At 46.1% G+C, this 18,069-nt stretch overlaps 2 protein-coding genes and 1 pseudogene across 2 annotated transcripts; 2 read left to right on the top strand and 1 right to left on the bottom strand.

The window, feature by feature from the left end:
* Positions 1-976: 976 nt before the first annotated feature.
* LOC123448833 lies at positions 977-2,231 on the top strand. The gene has a single exon (XM_045125854.1). It carries the CDS (start codon positions 1,045-1,047, stop codon positions 2,191-2,193), a length of 1,149 nt encoding a protein of 382 aa, XP_044981789.1. The 5' UTR covers positions 977-1,044; the 3' UTR covers positions 2,194-2,231.
* A 4,376-nt stretch (positions 2,232-6,607) lies between these two features.
* On the top strand, positions 6,608-10,927 carry LOC123448832 (argininosuccinate lyase, chloroplastic). The gene is made up of 7 exons (XM_045125853.1): positions 6,608-7,014; positions 7,378-7,641; positions 8,261-8,377; positions 8,753-8,901; positions 9,718-10,009; positions 10,086-10,250; positions 10,459-10,927. Exons 1-7 carry the CDS (start codon positions 6,703-6,705, stop codon positions 10,708-10,710), a joined length of 1,551 nt encoding a protein of 516 aa, XP_044981788.1. The 5' UTR covers positions 6,608-6,702; the 3' UTR covers positions 10,711-10,927.
* On the bottom strand, positions 10,843-13,760 carry LOC123450586 (annotated as a pseudogene).
* Between the last annotated feature and the right edge of the window lie 4,309 nt (positions 13,761-18,069).

Genomic DNA, 18,069 nt, shown 5'->3' on the forward strand with positions numbered 1-18,069 from the left:
CTTCCTTTTCCCAACTTTTCCCATAGCCGCCGCCGTCCTTGTTCCTCCTCCATCGAGCTCCGCCGCCGCCGTCCTCCACCGAGCTCCGTCGCCGTCCTCCACCGAGCTCCGCCGCCGCCGTCCTCCACCGAGCTCCGTCGCCGTCCTCCACCGAGCTCCGCCGCCGCCGTCCTCCACCGAGCGCCGTCGCCCTCGCCAAGCCGCCGCACGCCGGATCTTGCCGCCTCGCGCGGACACACGCTAGATCCCGGCGCCTTGCGCTGTCACAGGCCAGATCCCGTCATCTGGAGTCGCCGCCGCGCCATCTCCAAGCGTCGCATTCCTCGGTCGTCCTCCTTAAACGCCGGTGGCACCCTTGTCCAAGCGCGGCCGCCGTCCTCGTCCAGCACCATCTGCACCATCTGGAGGTCACCTCATACATCCATATCATGCAAAGTTTGCCAAACACTATCTCGGTTCATCGTTGCATCAGTCCAGCCAGGCCACACTCACCCAGCATCCTCCATGCAATGCAGCCTAAAACTACACAGGGAACCAAACACGCCCTATAGCTACTGCTGGAGTCAGCGCTGCGCGACGCGCAAAACCAGGCGACCAACGCGCGGCAAACTCGTTTTTTAGGCGCGGCGCGAAGCACGCCTGTTGGAGATGCTCTAACGTTGTAGCGTCGGCCCAAATTATAATCCACATTTTACAGCTAGCTAGCTAAGCTTACAGAAGGATCCTCAAAAGAAAAGAAAAATGCTAAGTTGCCTGAGTTTGACTTCCCCAGAGTAATCAGCGGAACTAATCACAAATCGTGCAGACGATTAAGCGCCATGTCCTCAAACGAGCTCACCACGCATCATGTAACAGACACGATGATGGCTGCACAGCTAGGCGGTCAGGTATAGTGCACTGCACGTAATTCATGCCTCCATGCATGGCCGTGCGCGCGTAACAAAATCCGGCCGGCTCCAGCCTATACAACGCAACGAACAAGCACAACTACGACAGGAGAGAGGTGCGATCTCCGGCCGGTGCCTAACATCCTAATCACCAGACATGTCGACGACGCCTCGAGGCCGGTCGTCGTCCCGCCGCCGCAACCGGTGCTGCAAGTGCGCCGGCGGCGGCGGGGGCAAGCCCTCCACGCCCTGCTGCTTCAACCCGCTGAGGTCCCTATTCCGGTGCCCCGGCCGGGGCCGTGGACGCAGCCGCAGCCGCAGTCACAGCCGGAACCGGACGGCGCCGTCCAGGGTATCGGCGGACATCGGCACCGAGCAGCAAGGCCAGGAGCCGTCATTCTTCGTCTATTCCATGGGCAGCGCCGCGGAGAACAAGAAGAAGAAGCACAGGAAGGCGCGGCTCCCATCCATCCGCTCCTGCTTCCGCAGCAAGAAGAAGGAGCGGAAGGCCAGCGCCCGCTGCCAACCTCTCACGCCGGCACCGTCGATGGTGACGCACCCGCCGCGCTCCCCGCCTGCGCCGGATAATACGCCCGCCGTAGCATCCGGCGTGACGATGACACAACCACCTTCACCTGCGTTTGCCGAGACCGGCAACGTTAATTCGCCGGCGACGTCCGACGGGAGAACTGCGCCGACGGGCCCGGGCAAGCAGCCGTCGGCGGACTCGGCGTGGGCACCGTTCCCGCCGCAGAGGCAGCAGCCGAAGCAGCAGGTTGACGGGCTGCAGATCGTCGAGGCGGCGACGGGCGAGCGGCTGTCAGCTCACGAGGCTGCGCTCATCGAGATGGTTGAGAGCTCGACCGACGATTCCGCGGAGTCGTCGATGAAGTCGTCGCTGGAGTTCATCAACGAGCCGTCGCCTCAAACGCCGGTGAAACGGATGGTGGCGGATAGGGAGACGGCGGTGGTGAAGACCACGGCCAGGGAGGCACCAAGGCTATGGCTTAATGGCAACGCCGCCAAGGCCGGCACCGGCGCGCGGTTCTCCGAGCCTCTTGTGGTGGCGGAGGCCAATGAGCTGTGGGCGCACGACATCGCTTGCAGCCGCGCCCACGCTGCCATGCTCGCCGACACGGTAAGTTTTTCAGTTGCTCTTTTTCCTTCGAGGGATTTCACCTGCTCTGAGCGGCATGTCGGCTGCTTGAAATGCATGAGGCGTATTTACACGGATCTGCTAGTTCCTAGGCTGAGAATTAGTATTTTCTCAAAACACTTTCAGTTTATTCATCATATATCATGGTAATACGGAAACATTAGAAACAATAAAAAATTAGACTTCACTAGAGAGCGGCCTCACATATTAGGCTTTTCATGCGGGTTTTCTTTCATCTATTTCTTGCATGCATGCAACATTACACAAGTATGACATCATTAAATATTTTTTATTCTCGTATTTAAAAAAATATATCTTCTAAATCGTTATCTTAATTAATAATCCGTTTTTTACACTGCTTTTTTGCGACGAAATTTTTAAAACTAGATCTTATGTCGACAAGTTTCGATAACTTTTGTTACGTCGTATTTGACAGATTACTATTACTTACTTATCACACTATTTGTCACATAATTTAACATTAAATCAACTTGATTATCAGGTTTATAAATGTTGATGTACTCCACTAAAAAACTTGATTCATTGTATTTGTGTTGCTTCATGCATTTACTTGCTTATTGTTAGTGCTTTAATACCCATTTTTTATCTTCACATAACATTGCAATGTTTAAAAAGAATAAAATTATTGTCCCGGTAACTACGTATAATTTTTGTGACAATTGTACACCCGTATGATGACAACTATGATGATATAAATGTGGCAACTAGGAACGACGAAAAAATTCAATGAAACATGTCGACATGGGATCTTATTTTGAAGGTATTGTCGAGGCGAACCTAACGATGAAGGTGAATCTCCAATCAAATCATTAATCTGTGAGATAAATCATTTTTAAAATTTAAAAAAAATTAATGTGATGATGTAAGCACGGTGTAGAAGTTTCTTGCATGTGCATGGGGATATGCGAGCCGCCGCATGAGAAAGCTCTGGTGAGGCGCTTTTCCTTAGATTTTCTTAAAAAAATACATCCAGATTCGCAGACGTAAACACTCATACATACATACATACATACATACATACACACATACATACATCTTTATAAACACATGTCTTTGTGGTAGGCAGGAATCTTCTCCCGTATCCGTTGACCACACGTTGCTGGAAGACCTAAAATAAATTCAGAAAAACGTGAACACCGAGGCTAGAATTCGAACCATAGTGGGTTGGGAATACCACCGTCCTATTAATCATTCAACCTCAAATTGATTCGCATGTGAGGCTTTAGTACAAGTTTGCTTACTCGACATTAGATGGTATACGGACCTGTAGGCACGGATAAAAAGCTCAAAGCTCGCGAGCTAAACGAGTAGCTCGTGACTCGGTTCGAATTGACTTGAACTCGAAGAATAACAAACCGAGCCAAGCTTTATTTTTAGATCATTTATAGATTAACTTAAATGAGCCGAGTTCACGAGCATTTGTGTAAATCGTTAGGTTCAGTATAAAAAATAGCCAGCGAACACCACGTTGCATACCAGACCAGTCGCATAGGGACAACACAAGGCCCATCGACATAACACTATAGGCCCAACCGCCAAGGAGACACACGCCACGATTTCCCTCCTTCCGTCCCTAGCGAAATAGCGAGAGAGCAGTCTCTCAATTCCCCTCTTGTCACCTCTATTTATGAATGGCGCGCGTATGTGGTGATGGCGCGTAAGCCCACCTCTCAGGTCATGTACATGTTATGAACTTATTGATTATCGTGGTCATGTGCATGTTAGTGACTTGTTGATTATTGTGGTCATGTACATGTTATCGACTTCTTGACATGTTGATGGTATTGAAAATTATAAATTAATTACTTACAGTTGTTTGTAAACAACGTACATGCTTAATATGTACATGTTATATCCTAATTTTTTTCATCATATTCATAAGATTATATGTGCATGTCTGTAACGAGCTTAACAAGCTAGCTCGCGAGCTATGCGAGTCGTGCTAACTTAGATTTGAGCTCGTTATAGTAACGACTCGAGTCGAGCTAGCTCATTAACAAAACGAGCTTGAGCGAGTCAAGCCGAGCTGGCTCGAATTCCAGCCATACAGACCTAGATGCAATTTTTATTTTTATCATTTTTTATACCATCTTAAAAATTAATAAATAGATCGAAAGTTTTCTCGCATAAAAAAGTATGATTCTACATTAATTGCAAAATCTTACTCTCTATTGTTCATCAGAGCGTAGGTAATCTCGTAGATCGTGTATAGGTAGGTGATCTTTGACAAATGGTAAAGACGATCGGTTTTTTAGCGTTGCATAACCCTAAACTTTTAGATAGAAGAAACCAATCAAACCCAAGTACTCATCATTGGAGATGCTAATGACCGCCGGCACGGACCGGCCTCCTGGTCGTTGGCCATGGGCTGCAGCTTCGTCTCTTTGTTGGACTCAGTGTCCGCGAAGAGTTCCTCGAGCCCGTGTGCACTTTGCGGGAGGTAGCTGTGGTTTGTCGTGACCTCGAGCTTCGACTGGATGGACTTAAGGATGACTTGCCTCTTGGGCCACTTTGAATCGGCCAACACGTCATTCATGGCAAATCCGGCTGCAGGAGGCGCCAAATCCGCCTCGCCTTCCTCCACCTCCCCGTCATCCATCTCCACGCCCTTCATCTCCATGTTTGGACCCCCTACTTCGACGCCTCCTCCTGCTTCGGAGAGTCCAGAGGCAAGCCAACTCTAATGCGAGTAGCACGTCGTGCCTCCATCTTAGCTGGATCTCTGTCCGATGTTGTAGAGTATGCATCTTGTAGGTGGTGATCCACTGGCGGACCATGGCTACCGACGAACATGAAGTTGATTGAGAGAGGTGACGCGGATGTGGGGAGGGTGAAAATGGAAGTGACAAGGGTTGAGGCTCGTTGTCCGGCTTAAATAGCCAAATTTGCCCCTCGAGGAGGGGTGGGGGCGGCGGAGTGGCAACATGAATGCGTCCTCACCCGATCGATGGGTTTCAACGTGTGTCCCCGTGGGTCTCGCTCGCCAGTCCGACAGGACGAACACGTTCAGACCTCCTCGAATCCGCCCCAGATATGGGGGTACCGATCAGTCCGAACATATAGAGCCAGTTCGAGGAGCCAAACTAAGTCACAATTTGTCTCATCACTAACCGAACCGTCTGCTCAGATGTGCATTGAGCACTTGAGGAGCCCAACTATAGTAGATGATGCAATATGTCAAATTTGCTTGCAGTGTTAGCCCCTAACTCCTAGATACAACATTGTCTCTAACCTGATATATTTTTTTTCCAAAATTTTGCTCGCATCTGTTTGCAAATTGATATATTAACATTCTACTCCCTCCGTTCCAAAATATAAGTCTTTCTAGATGTTTCACTAGTGGACTACATATGGATATAAATTCACACATTTTGCTTCGTATGTAGATCCCTAATAAAATATCTTAAAAGACTTATATTTAAAAACAGAGGGAGTATTTATTTGAGACAACCTCTAAGCTAAGACCCCGTTTGAAGGGCAGAAAATCAACATATAGCAATAAGAAACACAAGAATTGAAATGCCATATATTCTAAATTTCTATATAGAAACTAAAACCATAGAAAAACTGCAAAAGCACATGAATCCTAGACACAGACAAAGAGAAGAAAACATGAACCATGACCTCATATTTGGTTTCCTACCAAATCAATATGAAATAATCACCCTGTAATAAGAACTCCAAAAGAATGTACTGAAATGATAAAAGATGAATTTGTTTCAAACGGCATGAAAGGCAAATTTTCTATAGAAATCTTAGAGGGTGTTTGATACGTTTTAGTCCCATGACTAAAAGTAATGAGACTAAAACTTGTTAGTCTCATCCATGCTTGGATCCAAATACTAAAGAGACTAAAATCAAGTTAATGAGCATTTATTATCCTTCAAACCCTCTAATTCAGAACTTGACTGAGGAGTTAAATGAGGAGAGAGAGGACTAACGCACATTTTAGTAGGGGTATCCCTGACTAAAAGATTTTAGCCTCAAGACTAGTTTTAGCCTCTCTTTAGTCAGAGATGTTTGAAACTTTAGCCTGTTAAAGAGACTAGTTTTAGTCAGATTAGTTTTAGGGGCCGTTTGGTTCCTAGCCACACCTGCCACACTTTACCACAACTTACCTTAGGCAAGTTTGATCAAGTTAGGTGGGTGTTTGGTTCTAGCCACACCTTGCCACACTTTACCACAACTTACCTTAGACAAGTTTGACCAAGTTAGGTGGATGTTTGGTTCTAGCCACACCTAAGACAAACATTTTTTAATAAGTACTAAACCCCACATGTCATAGACACAAAAAGTGTGACAAGATTCCCTTAGGCAAGCCAATGTGTGGCTAACAATTTAAGCAACTCAAGTAAGGAAGTGTGACAAATATGATAAAAATAATGTGGTAAGATATGACAAAGATAGTCACAATCCAAACAGCCCCTTAGTCCCTTATATCCAAGCAACATCCTATCCTTCGAAAATTCTACTCGTACGACTTTCCTCCATTTCAAACGGGGCCTCCCTTAAAGGTAGAGGAAGGAAAAGTATGCGTCGTCTGAAGTCTAAACCCTCTCCAGTCTCCCACCTACCCCGCCGCCGCGCCGCCGCGCCACAGCCGCGCGTGCAGCGAACGTCGGCGCCAGTGCCACGCTCATGGCCGCCACCTCCCATTCCCTCCTCTCCCCGGCGCCCACATCGCTCCCCCGCGCCCGCATCACCTTCCCCGTCGCCCGCGCCGTCGCCCTCCGCCGTCGCCCCTCTTTCCCGGCCGTCGCGGCGGCGGTCTCTTCGATGGCGTCCTCGGATGGCGAGGAGAAGAAGGAGACCAAGCTGTGGGGCGGGCGCTTCGAGGAGGGCGTCACCGACGCCGTGGAGCGCTTCACGGAGTCAATCTCCTACGACTGGCAGCTGTACAAGTACGATATCATGGGCAGCAAGGCCCACGCGTCCATGCTCGCCGCCCAGGTACCTTTACGCGCGCGCTCCATCAAATCACCTGTTCTGGTCGGTACCTAGGTGTTGGACTAGTTAGTTCCCTGCTTTCGACGAGTCTGCGGCGACAGCTTGATGTTATGCTCGCAGTGTGTTTGACGAAATTGATAGCTTCGTTCTGCTGCATTTCATGTGATCTGTAGCTGTTCGAAATTGCTTGCTTGGTTTGAAGCGTCACATTGAAGGATTGAGGGTTTAATCTTTCAGTCATTAGGGGTTTGGGTTTGCTTAGCACGTCCAAATACTTAATGGAAGCACCTCCCTCTAGCTTGCTGTAGATGTTAACTGAACTAATGGTCACCTTAGCGTGGATGTACTGAATCATTTGCAATGCAGGGTTTGATAACCACCGGTGATAGGGATATTATCTTGGAGGGCCTAGATCAAATCGAGAAGCAGATTCAAGATGGCAAGTTTGAGTGGAGAAAGGATAGGGAGGACGTGCACATGAACATCGAGGCAGCTCTGATTGAGAAAGTTGGTGAGCCGGCCAAGAAGTTACACACTGCTAGGAGCCGCAACGACCAAATTGTGACGGATCTTAGGTTGTGGTGCCGCGATGCTATTGACAAGATTTTGATTCGCATCAAACAGTTTCAGGTTTGTTCTTTAGTTCTCTTTGTGACACTCATGGTGTGCTGCTTATAACTTGTCTAAACTCCTTGTATACAACTTGTTTTCTGGTGTCGCATTCATCAGATTTATGCTCTTTGTAGACATCATGAGACATTGCGGATTCATTATTCAGTGTCATGGTCTATGTTAGATCCATAGCTATTTATTATTATTTGCGCCCGGTACACCACCTTGACAAGTAGGGAAGCTAACTGAACTGTGAAGCTATTCCTACTGATTTTCCTAGTAATGCTCAACTATGGGCAGCAACTTCCAAAGAGAATTTCTCCACTCTCTCAAGGGGGAGAAATGGAGATCTACTTGGTTTCATGCATTTGGTATCTGTACCTTGTCCATACTGCTTAAGCTTTGCCAGTAATAGAAGGCAGTTTGTTGTTATGCAGAAATGAATTATGTATAACTAAGAACATCAATGGGTTGCTGTATTTGGTCTAATTTATATCATATGTTCACATATTTTAATAATTGGTAACATTGTAAGTTATCCCGCTTTGCTGACATAACACTTGATTTCGCCTTTTCTGATAACCCTTCATGGTGTCTATGTATTTTTTTTAACACAAGCATAATTCTATTGTTTCAGGTGTCTCTGGTTTTGTTAGCTTCAAAATATGTTGACTTAATTGTCCCCGGTTATACCCATCTTCAAAGGGCACAACCTGTTTTGCTGCCACATCTTCTCTTATCATATGTTGAACAGGTACACCCATCCTCTTTTAATGCACCATTTCTTTTTAGTGCCTTGATGACTAATTTTCTAACTGTCCTGTAAACGAACCCCTAACCCTCCTCTCTACACTGTAATAATCATATTTATCCACTCTATTTAACCACTTCTAGTGTGAAAATTGTTTCAGACTGTTTGCCACATTAGCTCTATTTTTCCCACTACAAAAATGGGAATAAACAGGACCTGTTGTGCCAAAAAAATGGATTATCCTCTAAGCATAACAAGTCATTTTTTTGGGTGAAATTTCAGTTTAGGTGGGTCTTAAGACTGAACTAGGTTCTGCCCTAGAGTGAACCATATGACTGGAAATGAATCTGATGTTATTTTCACTTGTGCTGTGCACAGTTGGAGCGTGATGCTGGCCGGCTGCTCGACTGCAGGGAAAGAGTGAATTTCTGCCCTCTCGGTGCTTGTGCTTTGGCTGGAACTGGACTCCCCATTGATAGGTTCAAAACCGCTAAAGATTTGAAGTTTACAGCTCCGATGAAGAACAGGTAACCAATATCCTTGATTTCATTAGTCGTGTGAAACTGTGAACATGTAAAGTACATAGTATGCTTTCTCTGCTATATCTTGTTGAATTGTAACCAAGATAAAGTTAGTTTATTAAATTGCATACCTTAGCATCCTTAAATATTTAACATCTTGTAAAATGAGTCTCTGCCTTACATGAAAGCGCACATGTACCCTATTAAATATATTTTTGGGAGCATATTGATCTTACCAAAGTAAAGCTGATAAAGCCTCATTTGTTTTGGAGGATTCCTACCGGATTCCCCCTCTCCTCCTCCTCTCCTCCATATTGATCTCATTCTTAGGATTCTTACCATTAGGTGAGGCCTCATGGAAAATTCCTCAAAGACCTCCTTCGGGTTCTTAGCATTAGGTGAGACCTCATTGAAAATCCTTAAGGATTGGAGTGGGCAGGGCATCCTATTCCTTTTTTTTCTATTCCTCTGATTTGAAAATCCTTGAAACTGAATGAGCCCTAAAAATATTAGGCCTGAATACCTTATCATTTTGTGGCTATCTAGTAAAGAGGTGAAATATGACACAGAGGACAAATATCCTATTTTAATTTGCTTGTTCATACTTGATTTACACAATTAGTTATTCAGACAACGACCACCATTTCAAGTTTTAGTGCTGGAATATTACTGTGCAATTGAAATTATATGCTTAACTCTTATAGACTAAGCGATGCAAATAATTGAACTTCACTATATGCTTTCTCTCTCTGAATTTCCTCCTTTTAGGTTAACCACACCTTTTGATATTTGTTTCGGTATTTGATTGTTATTTTTCTACAGTATTGATGCAGTGTCAGATCGTGACTTTGTTTTGGAGTTTCTTGCTGCCAACTCTATTGCTGCTATTCATCTTTCCCGCATTGGCGAAGAGTGGGTCTTGTGGGCATCAGAGGAGTTCGGATTCTTGACACCAAGTGACAAGGTTTCAACTGGAAGCAGCATTATGCCACAGAAGAAAAATCCAGATCCGATGGAGCTTGTCCGTGGAAAATCTGCTAGGGTTGTTGGTGATCTCATGACTGTCCTAGTCCTCTGCAAAGGCCTTCCACAGGCCTACAACCGTGACCTACAGGTGCGCCTTATTCTTGGTACTTTTATTATCCAGGCTTGGTTTCTTGTGCATGTTCTGAAAATTCTTTTTCGAGCAGGAAGACAAGGAACCCTTGTTTGACAGTGTGAAGGCCATACTAGGAATGCTTGAAGTATGTAGCGAGTTTGCTCAAAACATCTCTTTTAACTCGAAAAGAATACAAAGCTCGCTGCCTGCCGGTTATCTGGATGCAACAACACTGGCAGATTATCTTGTGAAGAAGGTAAACACTACTCTATTTGGTCTGTATTTGAACTAAAACCACTACACTTATTTTGGATCGGAGGGAGTAACTAAATTAATCCACAGCATCATAAATAATAATTGCATGAGTCGTACATTAACACTTCTTTTATTTTATTTCTGCTGTGTTATTTACTTGACTAGGATGGTTACTCTGGTTGAGTGGTTTCTATGTTTCTGTTCTGCAGGGGGTTCCATTCAGAACTTCTCACGAGATAGTTGGAAGGTGCGTGGCCTTATGCGTGTCGAAGAACTGCCAGCTGACAGAGCTTGAAATGCACGACTTGAAAGCGGTTCACCCTGTCTTCGAGGCCGATGTGTACGCCTATTTGGGTGTGGAAAACGCCGTCAACAAGTTCATATCTTACGGTTCTACGGGTTCAGAACAGGTAAAGAAACAGCTTGAAGATTGGCGCCTTCAGCTTGGGATCAACCCATAAGGCGCAGCATCAACAGAGGAATAAATCCCCCCAAGTCTAGTGTGGCTGTTGCTTATTTTGGGAGGTGGGTTGTAGTCTGTAAACCAGAGACGTTTTATGAACGTGGTTCCTGTAAACTATTGTGGCTGTTGCTTCATTTGAGAGTTGGAGTGATCCGTGCAACGTTTTATTTGTAAGGCACATGCAATTTTACTGAAATGGCTGTGTTTGATCTCCATGACGAATCCAAAAGGATGCCCGTTAGTTTACAGAGGGAGTATCCATGTTTATGCCCAAACAGGTCACTGGTTCTTTTTAGTTTTTAAACATCACCATATTATGACCAGATAGTATTGGCATACACCAGAAGAGAACTGCACACAAAGCTGAAGCTTTGTTGAGATAGTGATGGAGCATGATTGACGATGCTACCTACCATGCCTTGCATTGTGAGTTCAACCTCCCTCAAAACACGATCAAGCACGGTTCATTTACACTACACAATGGACCAGGGAGCGAGGCAGACACAGCTTTGCCGCTCAGCTCGGCTCACAATGGTCTGCAGTCTGCACCGCAGTCATGCCCCAGAGTTTTACACTGCATACGGACTACTCCCTCCGTTCCTAAATATAAGTCTTTTAAAAGTTTTCATTAGAAAACTACATACGGATGTATATAAACATATATTAAAGTGTAGATTCACTTATTTTGTTTCGTATGTAGTCTTGGAATTTGTAAAAAGACTTATATTTAGGAACGGAGGGAGTACAATGCTAGCAGCGGTGCAATGATCAGACAGCTTGCCCTGTGACGCACGCGCGCCGGACGATTCAGGCCGCCGCGTCGTCCACCTGCTGCATGCGCCGCTTATTGGACTCCTTTGATCTTCAGCAGCAGCTCGTCGCAGACGATCCACGGGAAGCTCCAGAACGGCTTCTTTCCCGGCCGGCGGTGGTCCGCGTGATAGGTCACGCGGTACCACGCCAAGGCCCTCCTCGCCGCCTCCGCCTTCGGGCAGCTCGTGAACCAACCCCGCACCTCCTTGTGCAGACCCTCGACAGAGTCGATGATGCGGTCCTTCATCTCGAAGTACCTCATGTTGCCCTTCTTCAGGTACAGGAGCCTGTTCCGGATGTTGCCAGTCAGGATCTCGTCCTCGTGCTCCGTGCCGTAGCAGCCCATCAGGGTGCTCAGCTTCTCCGCGTACGGGTCGTAGCACTCCTCCGCGGATGCCAGGAATTCCTCCAAGCCAGGGACCTCCAGGTCGGGATCGAACTCGGGGCTCGGTTGAGCCGAGGACGACGGGGCAGGAGAGCTCTGCATACGGCTCGCAGCCGGTCGGTACAGCTTGCCGAGAGCTCCGTTGGAGATGTACGTTGGTTTGTCCCACCGTTCCATGAGGTCGGGGTACCCCTTTTCTTTAAAACAACGTAAATCCATTACTCAACGAGCGCATCAAGCTGGCTAGATAACAGTGTATAAAATCAGAACGGCGCTGCTATACTTACGACGTTTCTGGTACCATAAACGTCCGACGCTACGTGGCAGCTACTTACGATGCGCGGGGCAACGAAAGCGGAACTGCATCGTCACATGCTGGGCTTGGGTTCGGGCCGGGGCTGGATCAGAGTGCATCTCCAATTCTGGTAGGCCCCACCTCTTAAAAAGTAATTTCTTTTTTTCTTTTTTCAACTAGCACGCTGCCTTATCCCCTTGCTGGTTTGGACGAAGTGTTCTAGCTGCTACCAAGTGTTACCTTGCCATCTCATGTAATATCACTGTGTAAGAATATTTCAGCAAGCAAAAGTGAGATCCATGAGAGAAGCAAAATTGAGATACAAGCGATGGCAGCTTCATAAAAATGTCGTACGTTTATCGTACGACAAACGTCGTACGTGAAGCAATTTCGAAATCAAAAGTATGCCCCGGCCAAACTATTTGGGGAACGTCCTTGAGCATTGCACCAAATGCGGCGAGGCCGTCCGCAACTCTATTACAGGTTCTAGGACAGAAACTGATATTGAAGCAGGAGAAATTTAGAAAAATAGACACCTTTACTTCCTTGATCAATACTCCGCACTGCCCCATCTCATTGTCTTCATTGTTTAGCGCCTGAATCAGTAGTTGCGACTCAGACTCAATCTGAATTCTTGACATGCCCCATTCCTGAATCAGGTGTAAAGCTCTGCTATATGCCTCAACTTCCGTATGAAGTGTACCTTGAGCGTGGTCCAGACGACCAGCTGCCGCCCCCACAGCCGCGCCATTGGAGTTTCTCATCACGAAGCCCCAACCACCGCTTCGAGACATATAATTAAAGCAGCCATCAGTGTAGGGATACTCCTTTGGTCTCGGTGACCGGGGCATTTCAACTGGAACTCCTGACTTAGCGAAGTCAACCGCCATCAAATGCAAAGTAGCTAGCTGGAGGCACTCAGGGCTTCGGGCTTTCATTGGATGACGATACGCGCCAAGTAAGCAGTTGAGATTGCACCGAGCGAGTCATTTATCATGTAATCTACAAAGTACTTCTGAATTTCCTGTAGTTCATTAGATGTTTCTTAAGCTTCCACGTATAAACATGTCAGGTGAGGAAAATTATTTCTTGTCGAGAAAAGAACTCTGAACTGCTTATTGGAGCCAGCCAACTGGTAAATTGTTGTGAACCTACCAAGGTTAGAGATATACTGCATTGAAGAGCATTTTAAAACCAAGACCACTTTAAAACTCAATCATGGGCAATTGTTTTCATTAGAGGACGGCAAAAATGCCCTTCTTTCCGAAATAAGTACGTGCTTTTCTACAGTGTTGGAAATATGAATAATTTATCATGTGATTTTACTAGCAGAAATAGTAGATAAATCATGATTACCATAACAATTATAAAACAAGTCATGCAATCATAAAAATAGTATGCAAGTAGCATCTGAAGTGATGAGTAGGAATGAAACATATCTAGAACTGAAACTAGAACAAGAAGTTGCGGCAGAAACTCAAACAAGAAGTACACGAACACGTACTGAGTTGTCAACAACAGCAGTGGGATTGGCGTTGACATCGTCACCGGCCATGTTGTCGAAGAGGTTGTTGATGTCGGGGAAGAAGTCGTTGCCTCGTAAATGGTCGTCTGCGTGTGTGGCGTCCGTGATGAAGAAGCCAGTAGTCGCATAGAGCGCTCCTCAAAAACCTTATCACCCTTATCCCGTAAAGGACCCAAAGTGACGGGGTTTCGAAGGCCTACTGTCCCGACCTGGGATGCACGCCGCAAACCCGGATGAAGAACCTAGCAGTAGGTCAGATATTGGAACTTGATGACGAGAGGAAGATGATGTTCCGATGTGTCTCTCTCTCGAGAGCGACCTCTCTTTTATAGGCACATGAGAAGGAGGCGAATATGCAGCGACGGGAGGCGAAGCAAAAAAGGGAGACAAAACGAACAAGGAGCACTCGAATGGTGCAACATGCATATTCAATCTCCATTACAGCAAAACCTTTCAGCTCCCAAGTGACCTTTTGTATACCAATCGTGCATGACAAAAATTTAGACATCGGCTCGGCTCATTCCCTCTACCCGCGACACGTTGTGGCGAGGCGGGCGGCGGAGGAGGAGCGCGTGTATGTCTCTCTTGTTCTCGTGCTCATACATGTGAGAAAACATCCTCCCTTATAAGGAGGTCCAACTCCTACCAAACTAGCAATGTGGGACTAAACTTTAGTCCCACCTCTTGCCATGCACGAATGGACTTCGTGGGCTTCTAGGATTTATCACGATTCAGAAATTGGGCTGGGCCATGTATGGAACAGATTCCAACAATCCCCCACCAGATCCCACAGGCACACAAATTTTTTCCTTTGCTTCCAAAACATTGTTTATATACCGCTACTGCATAAGTTGAACTTTCACCTAGAAATCTATGTTACACTAGTAAGCAACTTGAACATTGGACTATGCTTTGAACTGCAAGTTTTTTGCGAATCTAGCTTCACACAAATCCTTGACCAATACTAGGCTACCGTGGGACTTCCCTGCGGGTGGAGCTTATGCGTCATACTCCGAGGCCTTTCATGAGTTTACTAGAGAGCACCCTACTCTCATAGATTGCAATATTAACAATCAGACTCATATAGGTGTGTTCTTTAAAAGATGTTCTGTAGGACAACATCTCTGTTTCAATAAGACACTTAGAACATATTAAGATATATATCAACCTACCATGCATATCAGGAAAGTATTGCATCTTCATGGAGTGGTATTATCAATGGTAAGGATACTTTCCTCTCAGTTGAACAACAACTTGTCTTCCACATCTAATTCACGGGATCTCCAATCACATAGAATAGGTTACCACTGTGAACAACTCATATTGTGGGTCTCATACCCATCTCCTTCGATGCATTATCTATCACATTACGTGATAGACGCTTGGTAAAAGGATCTGCTGGAGTATTAGACGTTTGGACATAATCCAATGCAATAACTCCGGAGTTTCTCATTTTCCTAACACACTTTAACCTTCTGTGAACATGTCTTGATGACTTCATGTTATCCTTTCAACTACTCACTTTGGCGATCACAGTTTGATTGTCACAGTTCATAAGAACACCCGGTAACCGGTAAGTCATTCAAGAGCCGACGAAGCCAATCTGCTTCGGCTGCAGCTATATCTAGTGCCATGAGTTCTGCTTCCATTGTTAACCTCATTAAGATGGTTTGATTGCAAGACTTCCAAGAAACAACTCCACCACCATGAGTGAATACTTATCCGCTCGTGGCTTTTATCTCATCAACATTAGAGATCCGGTTTGAGTCACTATACTCTTCAAGTACCTAGTGTAGTAAATTCCATAACTCGTAGTGCCCTTCAAATAGCACATAACTCTTTCTAGAGCTTTCCAATGACCATCTCCTAGTTTTGGGACAAATCGGCCCAGTTTGCTAATAACAAAAGAGATGTCAGGACTCGTAGCGCTGGGTAAATACATAAGTGAGCCAATTATCTAAGAGTATTTCAATTGGTCTCTAGCAATTCTTTGACTCTTTCAAAGCAACACGCTAGCATCATAAGGTGTCGAAGAGGGCTTGCAGTCACTATAACCTAAGCGACTCAAGATCTTTTCCACCATCATCACTTCTCAGCAGCTTGATATTCAGAATAACATCAACTACTCCTAAATCCTTCATCTCGAAACAGCGAGATAGGAAATCATTGACCTCCTTAATAACATTCATTTTTTTTTTGAAAATCAATATGCCATCAACATACAAGCAAAGGATAACTCCCTCCTTAATAACTGCTTAGGTGCTTGCTTAAGTCCATACAAAGACTTCAACAATTTGCACGTTTTTCCTTCCTGGTTGTCCATTATAAACCCATCTGGTCATTCCATATAAATTTCCTCGTCCAACTCTCCATTTAAGAAAGCAGTCTTAACATCCATTTGATGAACGAGAAAACCATGTGAGGCATCTAGTGAAAGTAGTACTCCAATAGTGGTTATCGAGCCACACGTGAGTAAGTATCAAAGAAGTCTTCACCTTTCTTTTGAGTATAACACTTGGCCACGGGTCATGCCTTGTACTTCTCAATAGTACCATTAGGTCTAAGCTTCTTCTTGAATACCCATTTGCATCCTATAGGTTGGCTCCCATAAGGACGATTAGTTATCTCCCAAGTTTTATTTGCCATGATGGAATCCATCTCACTACGGACCGCCTCCTTCCAGTAGTCGGCATCTTCAGATGCATAAGCCTCTGGAATAGAACTAGGAGTGTCATCTATGAGGTATACAAGAAAATCATCACCAAAGGACTTTGCAGTCCTTTGTCTCCTCTCCTTTTAGGAGTCTCATTATTGTCCTCCACATGATCTTCAAGATGTTGCATTGCAATGGTAGGTTCATAAATTGCAACTACATCTTGACTCGATGAACTAGGCATCTCCTGATTTGATGAGCTACCCATATCCTTCATGGGAAAGATATCTTCGAAGAAAGTCGCATCATTCGACTTCATAATTGTACTGACATGTATGTCAGATGTTGGGGAACGTCGCATGGGAAACAAAAATTTTCCTACGCGCACGAAGACCTATCATGGTGATGTCCATCTACGAGAGGGGATGAGTGATCTACGTACCCATGTAGATCGTACAGCAGAAGCGTTAGTGAACGCGGTTGATGTAGTGGAACGTCCTCACGTCCCTCGATCCGCCCCGGGAACAATCCCGCGATCAGTCCCACGATCTAGTACCGAACGGACGGCACCTCCGCGTTCAGCACACGTACAGCTCGACGATGATCTCGGCCTTCTTGATCCAGCAAGAGAGACGGAGAGGTAGAAGAGTTCTCCGGCAGCGTGACGGTGCTCCGGAGGTTGGTGATGACCTTGTCTCAGCAGGGCTCCGCCCGAGCTCCGCAGAAACGCGATCTAGAGGAAAAACCGTGGAGGTATGTGGTCGGGCTGCCGTGGAAAAGTCGTCTCAAATCAGCCCTAAAACCTCCGTATATATAGGTGGGAGGGAGGGGACCTTGCCTTGGGGCTCAAGGAGCCCCAAGGGGGTCGGCCGAGTCCAAGGGGGAAGGTTCCCCCCCCAAACCGAGTTGGACTTGGTTTGGTGGGTGGGAGTCCTTCCTTCCCTACCCACCTCCTCCTTTTTTTTTCTTTTCTCTTTGATTTTATTTCCTAGGCGCATAGGGCCCTTTTGGGCTGTCCCACCAGCCCACTAAGGGCTGGTGTGCCACCCTCAAGGCCCATGGGCTTCCCCGGGGTGGGTTGCCCCCCCGGTGAACTCCCGGAACCCATTCGTCATTCCCGGTACATTCCCGATAACTCCGAAAACCTTCCGGTAATCAAATGAGGTCATCCTATATATCAATCTTCGTTTACGGACCATTCCGGAAACCCTCGTGACGTCCGTGATCTCATCCGGGACTCCGAACAACATTCGGTAACCAACCATATAACTCAAATACGCATAAAACAACATCGGACTTTAAGTGTGCAGACCCTGCGGGTTCGAGAACTATGTAGACATGACCCGAGAGACTCCTCGGTCAATATCCAACAGCGGGACCTGGATGCCCATATTGGATCCTACATATTCTACGAAGATCTTATCGTTTGAACCTCAGTGCCAAGGATTCATATAATCCCGTATGTCATTCCCTTTGTCCTTCGGTATGTTACTTGCCCGAGATTCAATCGTCAGTATCCGCATACCTATTTCAATCTCGTTTACCGGCAAGTCTCTTTACTCGTTCCGTAATACAAGATCCCGCAACTTACACTAAGTCACATTGCTTGCAAGGCTTGTGTGTGATGTTGTATTACCGAGTGGGCCCCGAGATACGTCTCCGTCACACGGAGTGACAAATCCCAAT

Source organism: Hordeum vulgare, chromosome 4H, assembly GCF_904849725.1.
Source record: "Hordeum vulgare subsp. vulgare chromosome 4H, MorexV3_pseudomolecules_assembly, whole genome shotgun sequence".
NCBI classification, from domain to species: domain Eukaryota; kingdom Viridiplantae; phylum Streptophyta; class Magnoliopsida; order Poales; family Poaceae; genus Hordeum; species Hordeum vulgare.